The sequence below is a fragment of the Mandrillus leucophaeus genome, unplaced genomic scaffold (genome assembly GCF_000951045.1).
Source record: "Mandrillus leucophaeus isolate KB7577 unplaced genomic scaffold, Mleu.le_1.0 Scaffold64, whole genome shotgun sequence".
Lineage (NCBI taxonomy): Eukaryota > Metazoa > Chordata > Mammalia > Primates > Cercopithecidae > Mandrillus > Mandrillus leucophaeus.
Window position 1 is genome coordinate 7,483,485 of NW_012106919.1, and position 20,103 is coordinate 7,503,587.

General features: G+C 35.9%; 1 protein-coding gene across 1 annotated transcript in view; it reads right to left on the reverse strand.

Moving 5' to 3' along the window:
• The window catches only part of SPAG17 (sperm associated antigen 17), a 242,530-nt gene that overhangs the window by 73,712 nt on the left and 148,715 nt on the right, over positions 1–20,103 (reverse strand). The window contains exons 24-29 of the mRNA XM_012000865.1: positions 18,795–18,908; positions 16,084–16,259; positions 12,681–12,798; positions 9,661–9,839; positions 7,720–7,876; positions 92–309 (exon numbers count right to left, since the gene is read on the reverse strand). Of these exons, the coding sequence (XP_011856255.1) occupies positions 92–309; positions 7,720–7,876; positions 9,661–9,839; positions 12,681–12,798; positions 16,084–16,259; positions 18,795–18,908 (962 nt within the window). The remainder of the gene's footprint in view (positions 1–91; positions 310–7,719; positions 7,877–9,660; positions 9,840–12,680; positions 12,799–16,083; positions 16,260–18,794; positions 18,909–20,103) is intronic.

The following is a 20,103-nucleotide window of genomic DNA, read 5'->3' on the forward strand; positions in this document are numbered from 1 at the left end:
AAAAAATATTATCAGCTAGGCACTCTTTTGGGTGTTGTTTCAGAATTCTAAAGACTTAGAAAATTTTGCAATAAACAATAGTTTGTCATACCGTTCCATCGACAGGATCTGTGGCCTGAAAGGATAATAATGGGACCAAGTCTGCTATTCTTTCTAATCCTTTGGTCCCAATCCGATTTCCTTCAGGTGTGGTTGTAAACCAAGTGCCTATGTGAACATCCACAGGAGTTACAGTTTGAACTGTCTCTGGAGGAGGGTCATGGATTTCACCCTTATGGGCAATTGATGACTGATTTTTGTGACTTTTTCCTGTGAAGTTCAAGTAAAATCAAACAACAACAATATAACTATAATATCAATTATATACATCATTCATTATGTTTTGATACAGTGAAAACTACCTCAGATACTGTGGTATAGACAATTCTAAGTGGTATTCATCAATCATATTATTTCTCAATAGGGAAAAGTATGAGGTTATGAGTAGCTTAGTTTTGGCACTCAAACCGTGGCTAAATTTCCACCACGTTTCCCCAGACATACACATGCTTACACAACTCATTTCTAGGGCACAAAATATATTCTGGTCAACTTCTGTACTCTTTTGGGTCTTGTGTACTTCTCCCTGAGTCCCAGATTTTGGGTTTTGTATTCTGGTTTTCTCTCACTTATCTTCAAACTTTCAGCCTCTTTTTGACATATTGGACTATAACAGTTACTAAGTTTTTAACTCTTGATTCCCCTGATTTTGCTATTTTGTCAGTAATAACAGGAAACATCTTTCTTCAATCCTGGATCTGGGAAACCTCACCAGCCAGGCATATCCCTGGGGAGAGGAATTTGTGCAGTTTAATTAGTACATCAACAATTGTCTGATACATCCTCCTCTCCATCCTCTACCTCCCACTCATTGGGAACCGGAGGAGAGAACTGAAGACACCCTCATGGAACTCCTTGGCCAATATTTCAATGCTCTATCAGGGTAGACATACTCTATTTCCATGAATAATAAAGAGTAATCTGTAGATGAGACTTGACAGTGTTATCACATCTCAATGATAAGGTGAACTCAGGCCCAGAAACAAATTGCAAGTAATGATAGTAAAGGCATGTTAACTCTTTGAAGATTCTCCAGATTCAAACCATGAAATGTGCAGCAGAACATGCATCTCGACCTAACTAATAGGGACTCAACTAATGGGAAGAACCAAAGACAGATAAATCAGGTTGAGCCTTTTCATTGCCCTAAAATTTAATTTGGACGTATTTATACTTCTGGAATATTGGTAGAGAGTGAAAATAGTATCGCTTTCAGAATAAAGAGAAGATCCTCTAGAAATAGTAGGAAATACTTTAGGAATTATCATTTTTTCTATATTCTCCGTTTTTCTCCTATTTCCGTCCCCTCTCCTTCTGTTCTTATTACTTTTTCTAATCAAAAATGGTGAGCTATGGAAAGGGCATTCCAACATAAGGAACATAAGAAATACACTGGGGTAAAGAATAGCATAGTATACACAGACCAATGTGACCAGATGATACATTTCAAGCAGATTTTGGATGAGAGAAGGGACTGAAGAGGTAGGCACTGATTCAATTGAGTGGGCTTTAGCAGTATGTTAGAGACCTTGGAATTTTTCCTATAGGTAATATTTAATAACTAAAGTGTTATAAGAGAGAAAGTGAGATAATTGGAAGATTAGTTACATGCTTTTGGCAGAAAGATACAAAATCGATACTAATAAAAGCAGGAAGAACAGTTAGAAGGTTTTAAAGTATTACAAATTCAAGTTGGCAGGAGAGATAAATGAGTACAATTTTGATACAAATGTATATTGGGGAACAAATTTGGATATGAAAGGATGAGGATGGCAGTGAAAGGATAAGAGAAAGAATCACATGCAGATTCTAAAATCTTAATCAACCATTGTTTTCCATTAAGTATTGGGTCAAAAAAGCAAACTGACCAAGGATCAGGTCAAAGGTGAGGAAGAAAATAAGCAGGGTTGGAGTTTCATTTTTAGCAACATCACAGACTAGATACCAATAATTCCACTGAAAAGAACCACAACTGCTAGAAAACACCTTTTAATCAATCTTCTTGAAAGTGACTCTGAGCTGGCAACTATAAGTAAGATCAGCACAAGTCATGGACTACGTAAAAGTAGGAAGCCAAAGAGGTACAAGGGCTCTGAAGTTGGATTTTGTCCAGTGAGTTTTTGTCAAACTGGGTGATTCTGAGTATTTGTTTTCTTAGCATTGTGGAACTCAGGCAGAAATGAATGCCAGAACCTGCACAATCTGGATGGAAGGCTTGATATGAGGCCCTCAAATGACTACACTCTCAGACTAAGTGTGAATTATTAACAGAAATCACTCATGTCTTTTCCCACCCCACTCCAGAACTGTCAGAAAGCTTGCCTGTGTTCAAACTTGCTGCTGAGCAGAGAAGACAAGAAAGTACTTAAGAGGCTGTATAACCACAAGTAGATCCTTACATAGGTTTGAAGTGAAAATTCACACCACTTGAGTGGCACCCTCAGAAATTCCTTAAATTAATAATTGAAAGTGATCCAAGACTGTTGGTTCCCCTATCAACTGCTAAAGTCCTTTCTGAAACCAAAGTCCTTTACAAAGAAATGCACTATTGGCTAGGCACAGTGGTTCACACCTACAATCTCAGCATTTTGGGAGGCCAAGGCAGGAGCCCAAGAGTTTGAGACTAGCCTGGCCAACAAAGTGACACTTCATTGCTACAAAAAAAAAAAAAAAAAAAAATCTGGGCATGGTGGTGCATACCTGCTGCATGGTGGTGCAAAGCAACTTTTCAAGAGCAACATTGGAAGCAAGAGAATATAAAGGATATTGTCAATGTACTGAGAGAAAATATCTGTAAGCCAGAATTCTATACCTAGTGAATTGATATTTCAAGAATGAGGACAACATAAAGACATTTTTAGAAAATATTTGGTGTATAATAAATGGACTAAAACCTCTAAAGGCAAGTCCCAGCTACTCTAGAGGCTGAGATGGGAGGATTGCTTGAGCCCTGGAGGTTGAGGCTGCAGTGAGCTGTGATCATGCCACCGTACTCCAGCCTGGGTGACAGAGTGAGACCATGTCTCAAAAAAAAAAAAATGCACTTTTATACCAGCCTAAGAATTTAGAATTAAAGCAATAAGAAAAAATTATCATCTCATAATCAAAAAGTACCAAGACACAATGAAACAAGGCAATTCAAGTGAAAGCCAGAAGAAGCAACAGAAAATGGAATTAGATCTACAATACTTTAGATATTGAAATGATCTGGCACAGCACATAAAATGCATACTTTATGTGATTCCAGAAATAAAAAGGGGACAAAAACATGACTAAAGAGAAGACTGATTATAAAACAAAACAAAGAGAATTGTTAGATGTTAAAAAATGTAATAACTGAAATTTAAAAAATTAACACACAGGTTTAGCAGGAGACAAAACACAGCTTAAAAGAGAACTGAAAGACCTAAAGTAATTGCTTAGAATGAAGCTCAGAGAACTGAAGAAATAGAAGTAAAAAAAAAAAAAATTTCAAGGCCTCTTAAATATGTTTAATTGGAATTCCAGAAGAAGAGAAGAAAAAGGAAATGGATCAGAAACAATACTTGAAGAGATAATTATTGAGAAATCTCTAGAATCAATGAAAAATACAAATTTATAGATTCAAGAAGCTCAATGTAAACCCACTTTGATAAATAAAAAGAAATCCATACCTAGTCAAATTATATTGAAATTGCAATTAAAAATCACAGGGAATATTTTAAAGGTAGTTAGATTATCCTCAAAGCAACAACAACTTAAATGATAGCCAACTTTTCAACAGCAACATTGGAAGTAAGAGAGTATAAAGGATATTTTCAATGTACTGAGTGAAAATATCTACAAGCTAGAATTCTATACCAAGTGAAATTATCTTTCAAGAATGGAGGACAACATAAAGACATTTTTGGAAACTATTTGATATACAATAAATGGACTGAAACCCTAGAGACAAATATTTTCAAATTGAATTATTAAAATATTCACCTGTTTGCTGCTTACAAGAGACACATTTAAACAAAAACCACAGAAGGTGAAATGTAAATGTGGAAAAAGTTATACTGGTAAAGTATTAAATAGTGGCTGGTGTAGCTATAATAAAACAAGCAAAACAGACATTAGGGTAAAAAGAATTCTAGAATAAAGAGTCATTGCAGGCCAGGAGCAGTGGCTCCCAGCACTCTGGGGGGCCAAGGCAAGTGGATCACTTTAGGTCAGGAGTTGAAGACTAGCCTGGCCAACATAGTGAAACCCTGTCTCTACTAAAAATACAAAACAAAACAAAACAAAAATTAGCCGGCTGTGATGGCACGTGCCTGTAATACCACTTGGGAGGCTGAGGCACGAGAACTGCTTGAATGTGGGAGGTGGAGGTTGCAGTGAACTGAGGTTGCGCCACTGGCACTCCAGCCTGGGCAACAGAGTGACACTGCATCTCAAGAAAAAAAAAAACAAAAAAAAGAAAGTCATTGCATAATGATGAAAATTTAAATTAATGAAGATACAATAATTCTAAATGTATAAATATCTATCATATCCTTAAAATAAATAAAGAAAAATGACAGAACTATAAAAAAGACATATTTATTTCACAAATAAAGAAATAATGATTAAATGATAAGGAACACAGCACCAAACAGACTATTCTATCTTTTCTTTAAACATCCTTTTGCTAAGTAAACTGATGTAGCACATTTAAAACATCTGTAAAAATATAGAATAGGGGTTGGCAAATTGTGGACTATGGACAAATAAGGCCTGCTGTCTGTTTTGTACAGTCTGTGAAGTAGTAATTCTTTTTACATTTCTAAATAGCTAATAGAATCAAAAGAATAGTAATAATTTATAACATGAAAATTATATAAAATTCAAATTTAGTATATTTAGTGCACATAAAATTTTATTAGAATACAACAGACCCAGGCTTATTTAACAACGTATTGTCCATGGCTGTTTTTATGCTCCAATGGCAGAGTTGAGTAGTTGTGACAGTGACATATGGCCCACAAAGTCTAAAACTCTATGGCCTTTTACAGCATTGTTTGCTGGACTCAGATATAGATCTGTACATTAAAACTAACACATTTCATCAAATAAACATAAAGAGAACATTGTACCAAATAACAAGATACATGCTCTTTTCAAGCACAGACATTTAAAAAAACTTGACCATTTAAACATATTTTTAAATTGTTCATCAAAAATCAGTTATAAGAACAAATAGAAACACCACATAGGCTTCAAATCCAGAAGTAAGTTTAAATAATTCAAGAGTCAAATAAAAAGCTATAGTGGAAATAAGTAGTTAGGATTGAAAAATAAGAAAAATAATACATATTTCTTGTGAGATGGGATACACTCCTGGAATGGCAAGTAAAGACCAGGGAAAACCTACCCCTCCCTAAGAACTATGAGAATGTTTTTAAAAAGAATCAAAGTAAACTTTTTCAGAACTTTGAATATTAACCAAAGAATTGTGACAATCTGAGGATTTGATAAAATATTATCTATAATATTTCATTTAATTGATGCAATATCAATTAAATTAATATCAATCAAACTGTGATAAAAATGAGCTATCAAGCCACAAAAAGACAGGGAAGAATCTTAAATGCATATTACTAAGTGAAAGAACCTGGTCTAGAAAGCCTACCTAAGGTATGATTCTAATCATATGACATTCTGGAAAAGGCAAAACTATACAGACAATAAAAAGGGCAGTGGTTCCCAGGAGTTTGGTGGGGTAGGGTGTGCATGGTTCAGGATGGGTGGAATAAGAAAGGTGAATAGGTAAAGAGGGAATTTTAGGGTGGCAAAATTATTCTGTATGATACATGAGATTTAGTATGTACAACACCAAGGGTGAACCCGAATGTAAACTATGGGCTTTAGTCAATAATAATGTAAGATTGGTTCATCAGTTGTAACAAATATACAACACTAAAGCAAGATGTTAATAACTGGGGAAACTGTGAGCAGAGTAAACAGGAACTCTGTGTACTTTCCACTCAATTTTTCTGTAAACCTAAAACTGCTCTAAAAATAGCCTATTAATTTAAAAAGTGATTGCATCGTCTTGGATGGAAGGGCTGTGAAGAAAATCTGGGGCACACCGTGCTAGAAGCAGAAGTTCTCCAGAACCAGGGTAGGCTATTAGAAAAGCGGCTACACAAACTACTCTTATATCAAGTCCTCTGTATCCACCAAAGATGGAACCCTTGAGCCGAGAAGTCTGGAAAGCTACCTGGATACTTCTCTAACCAGCAACCTTCTGCTACTACTGAAGGAAAATCTGTTTTACTAAATATTGAGTAATTAAAAAGTAATCCAGTTGCTTCCATATAATATTTCTGGGTACTGTGGTGAGATGTGTGAAACTGATAAAAAAGGATTAAATCTAGGTTTCTAGATTTAAATCTAGATCATTAAAGGCATATTGAGAAATCGAGAAAAGTTTGTAAGGCAGGAGAGGCAGCGTAATTTAGGGGTTAGGGACCCAGACTCAAATCCCAGCTCTACCACTTGCTAGCTAAGAGACCTCAAGGAAATTACTTAACCTCTCTCCCTCAATTTTCTGGTTTGTAAATTGGGGATTATTAAAATATGTGCCTCACAGAGGGTTAGCTGATTTAATATTTGGAACACCAGATTTTTTTCCTGTTACACAAATATGCACCTTCTCTATAAAAATATATCTTACAAATTCATATGAAAATGAAGACCATCACAATGGTAAACCAAGAAAAGATGTGAATAGGAAATTCATAAAATGAAAAAAAAATAACAAACAAACAGTAAACATCTTTAGATGTTTAACCTCACCAGTAATTAAAGAAATGCAAATCAACACAATAAGATGCATTGATTATCATGCTGAATAAGATTAAAAGAATGATAATATCTGGCATTGGTGAGGGTATGAGGAAGTAGACATTTTCCTGTGGTTGTGGTAGGGGTATAAATTGAAAACACTTCTCAGGACAGCAGCCTTGCAATTTAGATTATGGCAGATCCTGTTCATTGCTTATCCAAGTATTGTTCACCTTCTTTTTTCCCTACTAGTAGTGCTGTCTCCTGAGACAGAGGCAAAAAATGTCAGATACTTGTTTTTCTAACCTTGGTCCCCAGCCAGGTCTAATCAATGACATCAAGACAGGTCTGCTGGGGTGAGATGTGGAGTTCTGGGACTCCTTTTCCTTCCTGATGAACAGAGACATTTGAAGAAAGCTCTTGCATTTGCCCTCTTTTCTTGGAAGTTGCTGAATGAGGACCTCATGCCTAGAGTTGATATACCTTCTTGCAATTATGAGGAAAAGTTCAAGAGAATCACAGAGATGCCCACTCATAATCCTGACATCATCAATCTGCCCAATCAACCCTAAAACTGCAGCTTAGGCATTATACCTGATGTGTAAGAATGTGTAACAACATATGAAACTGTTAATTATTTATTACTAAGAGAAAAGCAGTTCATGAAACAGTACGTAATTCTGTGATAGCAAGAATTCATTTATATGTATATATGTATAAGAATATATTCATAGAAAAGGTTACAAGTATAATAACAATAATATTGAACACTTACTAAGCCCTTGAAGACTTTAGTAAATCCATTATAAACTGAGAGGCTTCAGTTGTTACCTTTCTTTGTGTTGGTAATCTCAGACGGTATCGTTTCTGATTTCTGCTGAGAAATAGAGTCCATCAAATCTCCACTGTGAGGGGTTGCTGGCATTTCAGGAGGACAAATAAGACCTGAATTGGGACTACTGCTCACAGCACCATCTGCAAAGAGAATCTGAAGAAAGAACAAAAGTTTCCAGCATTCTCAGAAGCAAGGGAGACGTTGTTTAACAATAAACACTGTGTGTCAAATGGAAATAGGTTCAACATGATCCACAGAAGAAGCGCTGTTTGCAGACCTCCAGACCCAGCAGCACAAAGCAGATTATACAAAGGTAGATCTGGAGTTCAGAGACAATAGCCTAGTTACCACCACAATAATATTATTTTATATTTTCTATTTACCTTTTATTTGATTTCTTTTCTTTTCTTTTTATTTCCATCTTTTCTTGGATTGATTTGAGTTTTATTTTTTCCATTCTTCACCTTTCCCCTTTGCGATTGGGAAATTATAAACTCTATTTCAATTTTTCTAATGACTGTTTTTAAAATTTTATCACATATTTAAATTTGTAGTTTCTATTAATATCTATCTAGTATGTACAGTGTCTCTAGGTACCATAGATTTGTCTACCTGATATCAGTACCTAGACACTCCCAACAAACGTGACAAGGACTAAGGTCAGTGTTGCTGATGAGAAGTCAAATGTCTATCTGGTTTTTATTCTTGTGTAGGTAACTTGTTTCCTTCAGGACACTTTTGGGATTGTCTATCCGTGCAGTCCTAAAATTGCATGACGGCATATTTAGATAATCCTTTAAAGACAATTAATATCAGTTCTGATTGTCATTCGGTTGCCCTGTTTAATCTGAAGTATTCTTTTTAAGCTCTGTGAAAATTTCTTATGTCATGTCTTTGATTCTTTTCTCCCTTCATTCTTACTATTTTCTTCTTCTGGAAATTATATTATATGGACCCTTTTCCCACATCTCTCAGCTTTTCTCTCCCTCATAATCTACCCCCTCCCGTTTTTGATCATTTACAATTATTTCTAATTTCTAAGAACTCTTGATATTTTTCCTTAGCTACTTTAAAAAAAGTTGTTATGTTGTGAACTGTTAACCTCTCAAGTCTGCCTATATTGCTTTTACCCACTTTTAAATTTTTAAAGTATTTAATTTCAGGTGCTATTTCTTTCAGTTACTGAATTATGTACTTTACTTTTATGGGATTGCTTTCTTTCCAAGATTTATGATTCTTGAGTGCACGGTCATCTTTCTCATTGAGAATCCCTTTTACTTCTTGGTGGTACAGTGTCTGCTCACAGGAGCTCCTGTTTTGTGATCACTGGGGAAGGAAAGAGCAGGGATATGGCTTCTGATTGTTAAGGTTTCTCGTTCCCATCCTCCAGGTGACAGTGAGTTACCTGGGGAACTACCCTCATTTTCTGAGCCCAGAGCTCCATGTGCAAATGTTTGTGTTAGAACTCCCATTTTGACTTTTAGTTTCGCTGCATGTTCTCCTCTTGTGTATGTTTTAACTTTGTGTGTGCATATTTCTCCATCAGTTTGATAGCATCTGATCTGCATTTTAAAAGAAATTCTCCAAATCTTCTGATCTATTATTGATGACATGCTTTGTTGTTCTCCAGCACCACTATGAATTCATTATTTAAATGTTAAAAACTAGTTTAAGATACCTTGAGAGGGAGAAAAGGAAAAAACTGTGTTCAGTTTGCAATCTTAGATCATGCAGAGAAATGACAAGTTTATTCATATCTTGCTCTGCATAGTGATTTTTTAAATTCTAAACTACATTATTTATCATTTGTCATTTTAAGGTGTCATTCCTTTTTCAAGTGAGTTGTTCCTTTTCCCTGCTATAGAACTGTTCCTTACCCATAACCTGTCTTTTACTTTGGAACAGGGAAGAATAACTTCTCTAACACATTCTTTTACCTGTGTGGATCCATCCAACATATATTTGACAACAGTGCCTTGACTGGTGATAACCCTTGAAGCCTCCTGCTCTGCGGGTGGCATCACCGTTTTATAGAACTCATAGTGCTTCACCCTCTGGGGGTAGCTCTGACGGACCATGATGTCCCAGGTGGGTTCCTCATCTATAACACATTGACCTAAAAAAAGAATAAAGCTTTCTTGTGAACTGGGCAATGCTGCAGGGCTGGATTTTATCTTCTTGCTTAATTATTTTCTTTTTCTTTTCTTTTCTTTGTTTTAAAAATAGAGACAAGGTCTCGCTTTGTCATCCAGGCTGGAGTGCAGTGGTGCAAATACAGCTCACTGCAGCCTCAAACTCCTGGATTCAAGCCTTCTGAGCAGCTGGGACTACAGGCTTGGACCATAGCACCCTGTTAAGTTTTTCTATTTTTTGTAGACACAGGGTCTCATTATGTTGGCTAGGCTGGTCTCAAACTCCTGGCCTCAAGCGATCCTCCCACCTCAGCCTTCCAAAGTGCTGTGATTACCAGTGTGAGACACCATGCCTGGTGCTTATTTTCTTTTGTCTGCATGTGGGTAATAGGGCAGTTTCCATATTATGACAGATGGCCTAGAATAGTGGTTCTTTGCTGACCTTGTTACATTTAAAGGTAGTAAATTAGGTCATCTACAACACCTGGTAGATACCTTCTCCATGTGTAAGCCACTCTCTCTAATAAAATCTAGGACAAATTCGGGCAAAATTATGAAGGAAGCAGAGTTTTGCTGAATTAGGTGTTTCCTCTTCCTGCCCACTGGTGCTTATCTCTCACCTTTGACTAAACTTTCCACCCTGGATACACACGCTTCCCTGGTGGTGCCTGGTTGCCCATAGCCCCAGGGGAAGTCACCCCCTCAGGCTTGCCTTTCCTAAGTCATCTGTCATCTTTCAAAGTTAACGTTAACATAATCCCCTCATCTCTAACCAAATCCAGATTTATCTTAGCATTCTGCTGTTAGCTGGCAATCAAGGGGAAAAGCACTTAATAAGTTCCTTCAAAAGCAAGCACTATTATGGAGAAATTCTGGCATACTGTACCTAGTCAGGCTTTGCTAACTGAATAAATTCCTCTTAGTTTATAATATGGTTTATTGGGGCCAAAAAGCCTTAACACAAAGGAATTAACACATAATGATAGCATTTTAAGAACTATGTATCAGCCTGATGGGAAAATCATGGCACCCCTTAAATCACGGAAGTACTACTAATAATGATAAACCAATAAACATTTATTGGGCTATTTCTTCTATATGTTAAATGTTTTATACATGTATCTTTTATTGAGTCTGCCTTCACAATCCTTTAAAATAGGCACTTTAATTTTCCAGAGTTTTCAGATGAAGAAATAGAGGCTTGGAGAGGTTATTAACTTAGAAAGCTATAACTTTGGAAGACACTTAGTAACCATCCAGCACTAAGGACACACAACCAGTAAGTAAGAGAAGTGAAATTTGAATCATTTTCTTATACTATAAAAGCAACCACCACTAACAGCCAAAAACAAAAAGTCACTCAGGAAAGGATTCAAGTCTAGGCTCTTTCCTCTTATCCCATGATAACTGTCTTTCCCTAATGTCCAAGGCTGACCCTGATGAAGATATTGCTACTTTGGTATTTATGTTGTTATGTTCAGACTTGAATTAGGATTTTCATAGTATATGGATGATTTTAAACAGATGAGTTATTATTAACTACACTGTCTACCCTAACATAAGGAGGAAAATATTAGGCTGGATAATGAAACTACTAGAAAAGACAGTTGAAAGGGGTATTAAGCTGGGGTTTGATAACAGGATCAAACAAGCAAACAAATATATCCTTGAATTTGAAAGCAACATCTCTTTGAGTACACTCATAGCTCTTCGACTGGAAGACACTCAGTGACCATTCAACACAGTGGGAAAACCTGGACCACTAGGGATTCTTGGGAATGGAGCAGGGTCCATGGGCTATTTTTAATAATTCAGAATGCCTAAGGAGAAGCAAAATTTAACTTCAACACTTAGTTTCTGTTTTTTTGGGGTGGGGAGGAGGCTGGCAAATAAACAAAATATTAAATTATTTTTAAATAAGCATAGCCTTTTTCTTTGATAGATACACTTTTCAAATGTGATATACATAAGGGAATTATATGAAAAAGGATATTAAGTTGTGAAACTGTAAAGAATTGCTAATGTAATGTAGTATTATTCAGATGAGAAAACATGGCCCTGAGACCCTAAGTAACTTAAAAGGGCCACATCATTCATTGGCGTCAGGGTCAGCTTTAGAACTCAAGTCCCTGTTCAGTGCCTGCTTTGTTGCATCTCCTACTTTTACTGCAACAGTGAGTTTCTATTTAAATGATATTCAGATTCAGTTACAAATGCAGATGCCTCATCAGGTTAATTAAAGAAATCTTACTTGTACTTATTTACGTAGCTGAAGAAGTTAGGAGTCATGTACAGAACCAACAGAGATAATACACTATAAAATTATATATGGACACATGAAAAAGAAGACTTGGTTTTCTTAACCTATTTAATCTGCATCTATCTCTACATATTTTGTGTCCAGTGTCATTTGTTTTGGTCAGACCAGTAACATGCTGCACCCATGACCCTCTGTAGAGTGAAGAATGTAGGAATATACACAAGTTTTTAAGAGCACTGGCTTTGTCATCACTGGGCTGAGAATGGCATTTCAGCTCTGCCACTTGGGAGTTGAGTGACCTTAGGCAAGCAACTGAGCCTCCTGAAGCCCCGATTTCCTTATTTTGTAAAATGGAGTAGTTAGTATCTAGCTCATAATATTTGTATTTTTGACATGTATACTAAGTACTTAGTGCCTGGCCATAGTAAATGCTAAAAATGTGAAAAAGGTCTATTGCTCATTATCAACAAGACATATGTTTAACTGGTAAGAAAATACACAATTTCCTGTTTTTTACATGCCATTTTGCTCCCCGCTTCCCCACCCTACCCCATATAGCACTCACCTGTAGATTCTTGCCCAATGAAAGTCAACAGGAGCCCACTGGGGCAAGACACATTTAGGCTTTGGAAGATAGGAACATCGAAATTCTCTTGTAAAACAGGTTCTGGTTCTACTTCTTCCTGTAAATAATTCAGCATGTGAATAACTGGTTGTCATTTTCTAAATGAGTTATTATTTATTTTGACTAAGCAAGGATGTGCTGAGTGCTCAGGACCTGACTTGCACAGAGCTAGGTGGACCCTGCAAGGACACATGAGTCTCTGGTTTTGCAATTTATATTCTACTTGCAGACTGGCACACAGACAGGTGGGACAAATGGCAGTAACAATAGTCGGCACATCTTTTCACAGAAAATAGAGATATAGTGAAAGTTAATAAGAACAATTGGGAAAGGATTTGTGAAATAATTGGGGCTTGAAGTAGGCCTTGAAAGATGCCTCTGTTTGGATATGTAGGCATAAGAGCAGTGCTGGCATATGAATGTTGGTGGCCCCCACCCAAACTCATATGTTGGATCCTAACACCTAATGTGACAGTATTAAAAGGTGGGGCCATTTAGAAAGTAATTAAGTCATGAGGGCTCCACCCTCATGAATGGGATTAGTGCTTTTAAAGAAGAGATTGATGGGAACACCTTTGCCTATTTCTCTTCTGCCATGTGATGACACACTGAAAGCACCATCTGTATGAAGAATAGCTGGGCATGGTAGTTTGTGGTTGCAATTTCAGCTACTCGAAAGACTGAGTTGGGAAGATCACCTGAGGCAAGGAGTTAGAGAACAGCCAGGGTAACATAGTGAGACTCAGTCTCCTTAAAAATTAAAAGAATTGGCCAGGCATGATGGTGCATGCCTGTGGTCCCAGCTACTTAAGATGCTGAGGTGGGATGACTGCTTGAGCCCAGGAGTTTGAGCCCACACTACCATACTCCAGTGTGAGTGACAGTACAAGAACCCCATCTAAAATAAAATAAAATAAAATAAAATAAAATAAAATAAAATAAAATAAAATAAAATAAGAGAAACAGGCCCTCACCAGACATCAAATCTGCTAATATCTTGATACTGGACTTCACAGCCTCTTTAACTGTGAGCAATAAATTTTGATTGTTTATAAATCATCCAGTCTATTTCTTTATAGCAGCCCAAAGTAATACAGAAAAAGTGTTTGAAAGACCAACATCTCCATCACTTTTTTTGGTATGTTCTTACAATTTGGATGCTAGAGATATTATGCTATTAAGGTATCTGTCCTTTGTTTTCTATTATGAGCACATATTGCTTTTGTAGCAAATGAATGTAATAAAATAAAAATAAAAGACAATTATAAAGTTATTTATAAATTAATGAGGGTTTGGGTGTGTTTACTTTAAAATCCTAATTAATTTTATGTCAGTTATGCCTAAATCCCTTGTTTGGTTATATGTACTAAAGAATGAAATTTACTTATTAACTTTCAAACAATCCCTAATGATAATCATTTCAATTTTTCTAACTGGTTCTCTTTTGTTAACCACCAAAATCACTCCACTGGTACCCAATTGGTGGATATTTGTTTTTTTCTAACTAGTCTTCTATTGTTGAACATTTAAGTTGTTCTGCCTTTTCTTTGTCACTGAGGAAAAATATATAAATAGTTAGCTAAAAATAAATTATAAATGCAAAGCAAAAATAAGAGAAAAATGCTTATGAAATTCTGTAAAATGAACAAAACTGCTCAAAGATGCAAACCTGCCATGGCAAATCTATCATCACACATAAAATCAGTTATCATCCTTCATCCTTTCATTATCATTTATTTAAAAAACATTGAGTGAACACATTAGTTTGCTAGCAAGATGCCTTTGGCCAAATTAATTTTAAAAGAATTACCTGGAGTTATTCTGTTTTAATACTTGAATATTTTTACTTAACAAGAGTCAAGAGGCCTGGCATGAGAAATTTTATCTAGTATACCTATGTAAATATGGTGCAGAGGCATTGTCGTATTTAAAACTCGTAACTTTTAAAAGGCCAGAGTCTGAAACCCAGGTTCTTGGACTTTTAAACATATTTTTATCTTCCCGTAGTTGATTATTTTTTCACTGTATTTTTTTAGTAGTAAGTACCAATAGTCAAGACTTAACCAGTAGTTTTCTTGTTACCTGTGTTTTAAAACCCTCTTTTTAAATTTTTTTTTTTTTAAATTTTACTTTAAGTTTTGGGATACATGCGCAGAATGTACAGGTTTGTTACATAGGTATACATGTACCATGGTGGTTTGCTGCACCTATCAATCCGACATCTAGGTTTTAAGCCCCACATGCATTAGCTATTTGTCCTAATGCTCTCCCTCCCCTTACCCCTGACCGCTGACAGGCCCTGGTGTGTGATGTTCCCCTTCCTGCGTCCATGTGTTCTCATTGTACAACTCCCACTTATGAGGGAGAACATGCAGTGGTTTTCTGTTCCTGTGTTAGTTTCCTGAGAATGATGGCTTCCAGCTTCATCCATGTCCCTGCAAAGGACATGAACTCATTCTTTTTTATGGCTGCATAGTATTCCATGGTGTATGTGTGCCACATTTTCTTTACTCAGTCTATCATTGATGGGCATTTGGGTTGGTTCCAAGTCTTTGCTATTGTAAACAGTGCTGCAATAAACATACAAGTGTGTGTCTTTATAGTAGAATGATTTATAATCCTTTGGGTATATACTCAGTAATGGGATTGCTGAGTCAAACAGTATTTCTGGTTCTAGATTCTTGAGGAATTGCAACACTGTCTTCCACAATGGTTGAACTAATTTACACTTCCACCAACAGTGTAAAAGCAGAACCATCTTTTGATCTTTGTTCTGTTAGGAAAACATTTAGAGTCAAAGTGTGTGTGTGTGTGTGTGTGTGTGTGTACTATGATGAAGGGCTAGGGGTAATAGGTGGACTTCTCTTTAATCAGAGGTGGGCTGTCAGTCTTGTTAGATTCTTAGCACATCAATATCTAAGACCAACTTGACCAAATGAAACTGTTTCCATTGTTTGGTTGAATATATTTTTCTTCCAATTGTTATTCATCTCAGTGGAGCTAAACAAAGTATTAAAAATACAGGATGGCAGCAAATTGACCAATCAAAAGCAAAGAAAATCCAAGAAATAGAGTGGAAAAAAGGTTGAACTAAGTTTTTCCAAACTTAGAATGAATGACCTGAGACAACTTATGTATGACAATATGTCTCCTGGAGTGGTAACCCAACTTTTGTGTACAAATCCTTCTTGTCTATTCAAAGTTGAGACTACAAGGGACGTTAATGTAGCTGCACAATAAAATATATGCACTGTAATAACACTATTGACGTAATTCATGGTTTTAAAAAAGTTAACACTGAAGCAGAAACAGAGTTTGGGAATCTACAGCAAGGTTCGTTTACCTTTTTCTCTTCTTCTTTTGGGTGCTCTTCTTCTTTAAGAGATTCTTTGGGTTTTTCTTTGCCTTTTATTTTCCCTTTAGTTTTGCTTTGAGGAACGGTCACTATAACAGGAACCACTGTTGGAGTGAGTGCTGAAGGGATATTCAATATTGTTTCTAAATTAGGATCCTTATCTTCTAAAAACAGAAAAAGTAAAAATGAAGTTGATTCAACATTCAAATTTGATATCCTTGTGAAATAATATTTACAACTCAAAAATTTATACAAGTTGACAACAATTTTTACCTTGCTAAGTGGTGGTGCACATGACAACAGAAAGTATTCTGAGTAGTGGCACAGCATAAGAAAATGGGCAGATGTAAGAGACAGCATAGTTTATTCAAGGAACTGAAAGTCATAGAAATAACAGGGTAGGAAGGTATACTTCTCTATGGGAAAATGGATCAGGTCGGTTGTCATTCAGGGTTTGGGTAAACAATCATGCAAAACTTAAGTTGGGGCCTGATTAAGATTCTTAATTTTAGGTGTATTCAGTAGGAGCCCTGAAAGGCAGTAAGAAGCAAGAATGATCTATTCCTCTTAGCAAGAGGAAGTAGTGTCCAAAGATTTGATTGGGTTTTTTTATATTTTTGCCTATTTCATAGCTGTATTGTCTACTTTTTATTTGTCCAAAAGGTTACTAAATTATGTTTAGCTGTATATACCCAATTAAAGGGGGATAATTGGAATGGAAATCTGTTTAGCCATTAGCAGATAAAGTTCTTAAATATCAGCTATATATGAACATTTAGAAAATGTGTGTGTGTATATATACATATATATATGTATGTATGTGTTTTTTTTCAAAGACTTATACCTTCAACTTTTTTTTCTTTCTTTTTTTTGTGAGATGGAGTCTCACTCTGTTGCCCAGGCTGGAGTGCAGTGGCGCGATCTCGGCTCACTGCAAGCTCTGCCTCCTGGGTTTATGCCATTCTCCTGCCTCAGCCTCCCGAGTAGCTGGGACTACAGGCGCCCGCCACCTCGCCCGGCTAGTTTTTTTGTATTTTTTAGTAGAGATGGGGTTTCACCGTGTTAGCTAGGATGGTCTTGATCTCCTGACATACCTTCAACTTTTTAAAAAAACATATAGGATGTAAAATATTACTTATCTACACAATAAACATTTTCAAATGCCATATTTATATCTTGAAATTAGGAACATCTGTTTAAAATTTATTACATATTAATTTAAGGACTAAATCAGGATTAAGAAAATCACTCAGGAATAGGAGCAACAGAATTGATAGTAGGTATAAATATCTTAATCTAAAATAATGATAACCTATATTAAGAAGAGGTAAGAATTTTTAGTGACTGTGTAGTGATAATGGATTTTAATACAAAATTTGTTAGGCATCAAATGACTTCTCCAGCTGCTGATTTAACAACAAAACAAAGACAAAGACAAAATTAAAACACAAAAACTCCAATAAAGCCAAAATACTAAGAAATCTAATGGACTCTCAAACTCAGTAGAGTACTAGGATATCTGGCACAAGGTAAGAAATAAAATTATAATTATCCATGAAAAATTTATCACTGCAAAAAAGAAACTATATAGAAAGACAGGTAATTGGATCACCATGATTGACACTAACATATAGCTTTAAGTTCAGGCAGCATTGAGTTTACCTTTGATTTTATAATACTTTAAAAAAATATGTTGTGGTTAGATCCCTCTAAAATGCATGGGAAGCCACAAATTTCCTAATTGGTTCTTGGTAAAGTGACATCCTATTTTGTGGTTTGTAAAGAAATAGTTCCAGTTGGATAATTTGTTTACTGAAAATGGGGTAGAAGGCTGGGTGCAGTGGTTCACGTTTGTAATCCCAGCATTTTGGGAGGCCAAGGTGGGAGCATCACTTGAGCACAGGAGTTTAAGACCAGCTTGGGAAACATAGTAAGACTTCATCTCTACCAAAAATAATTAGCCAGGTGTGGTGGTGTGCGCTATAGTCCCAATTACTCAGGAGTCTGAGGTGGGAGGAGTGCTTGAGCTCAGGAGTTTGAGGCTGCTGTGAGGCATGATTGCGCCACTGCACTCCAGCCAAGTGACAGAACAAGATCCTGTCTGAAAGAAAGAAAGAAAGAAAGAAAGAAAGAAAGAAAGAGGGATACAGAAAGCTTTCTGTCCACTTAGTAGCTCCTTTAAGGCTAATGTCCTGAAGCACACTGAACAGTTTTATAATTACAGGATTCACAAAGAAAACCAAGAGGATTCCTTGGCAAATTATGCTTTCTTTTACACCCAACTAAAAGGCTCATTTTTATGGAGTAGTTGACAAGGATAACCGGTATATATGTGTGTGCATATATACATGTATACATACATGTATATATATCACACACATGTAATCTTATATGTATAAGTGATTATATAAAGGATTATATAAAATGTCAAAGCATTTCAAAGCATTTTTATTTTGTATGCATCTATGTATGAAAGATTTTATATATATATATACTTGTATACACACATATGTATGCACACATATATAGACACACATACACACACACACACACCCCTCTTCTATTCCTATTATGCAGGAAAAACTATGAGGAACATTAAATCATAACATGTTATTGACAAGTGAGCAGACTGAGAATGGGCAGTTGCAGGGGCCCTTGGCAGTGGGGCACACTTATCCTTTCTGTTGTGTTCATTTCACCTGGTGCCATTCCATTTGATCCATAGTAACTTATTGAGAGGCAGATTCCATTTTCTAAGGTGGCAGAAAAAGATCCAAACTTGCTGAAAGTTTTATTCTTTGCATCTGATACTTCTAAAAGACAAAATCAAAAACGTTTTCATTTAATTCAAAATAAATATAACGAAGATTGTGGTCTACCACAATCAACTTAAAAACAATTGGTTTAGCTCGACCATGCACTCAGGGTTGTTAGACGTAGGGTGGAATTACAAAGATAAGAACACGAAACTCTTGTTTTAAGGACTTTAGGTTACAACGAAGTGAGGAAATCAATGGGTTGATGGCATAGCCATAAGCAGATTATTCATCTGGCAGATCGTCCACATGGCTTTTAAAATTAAAACCATCAGTTCAGTTTCAGTTTCCCCACATTTTAAAACATTTTCTTAAATTCCCACATTTAAACTTTTTTATATTTTAAAACATTTAAAAATTGTTTCAGTCAAACATAATTTTAAAACAAAATTGTTACGGCACATATTTTTTTCTTTTCTCAATTTTTAGGTTTAGGGGTTACATGTGCAGGTTTGTTACATGGGTAAATTGCATGTCACTGGGGTTTGGTGTACAAACAATTTCATCACCCAGTTAGTGAGCATAGTGCCTGATAGGTAGTTTTTCAATCCTTACCCTCCTCCCAACCTCCCCTCTTAAATAGGCCCCACTGTCTATCATTCCCATCTTTATGCACATGTGTACTCAGTGTTTAGATTCCACTTATTAGTGAGAAAATGCAGCATTTGGTTTTCTGTTCTTGCGTTAAATTGCTTAGGATAATGGTCTCCACTGTATCCATGTGCTGCAAAGGATATGTTTTAGTTTTTCGTGGCTACATAATACTCCATAGTATGTATGTACCACATTTTCTTTATCCAGTCCACCACTAATGAGCATCTAGGTTGATTCCATTTCTTTTCTATCATGAATAGGAAACACACATCTGAAGGTGTATGTAAAGAATTTGTGAATTTTCTGACCTGTTGTTTTATTTTCAGTTCACCATTTCCTCCATTATCAGATAATAAAGATGGGGCAATATTGATTTAAAATAATGTAACTCATGCAAAGATAATTTTTAGACTGGGAAATTCAAATGAACCATGGAACAAAAGGTAATGCTTTAAGAGAATGAAAAGAGAAGCCACAGAGTTGGAGAAAATATCTGCAAAAGACATATCTGTTAAAGGATTATTACTCAAAATGTATGAAGAATTCTTAAAGCTCAATAACAGAAAATAAAAACCTGATTAAAAAACGGGAAAGAAAC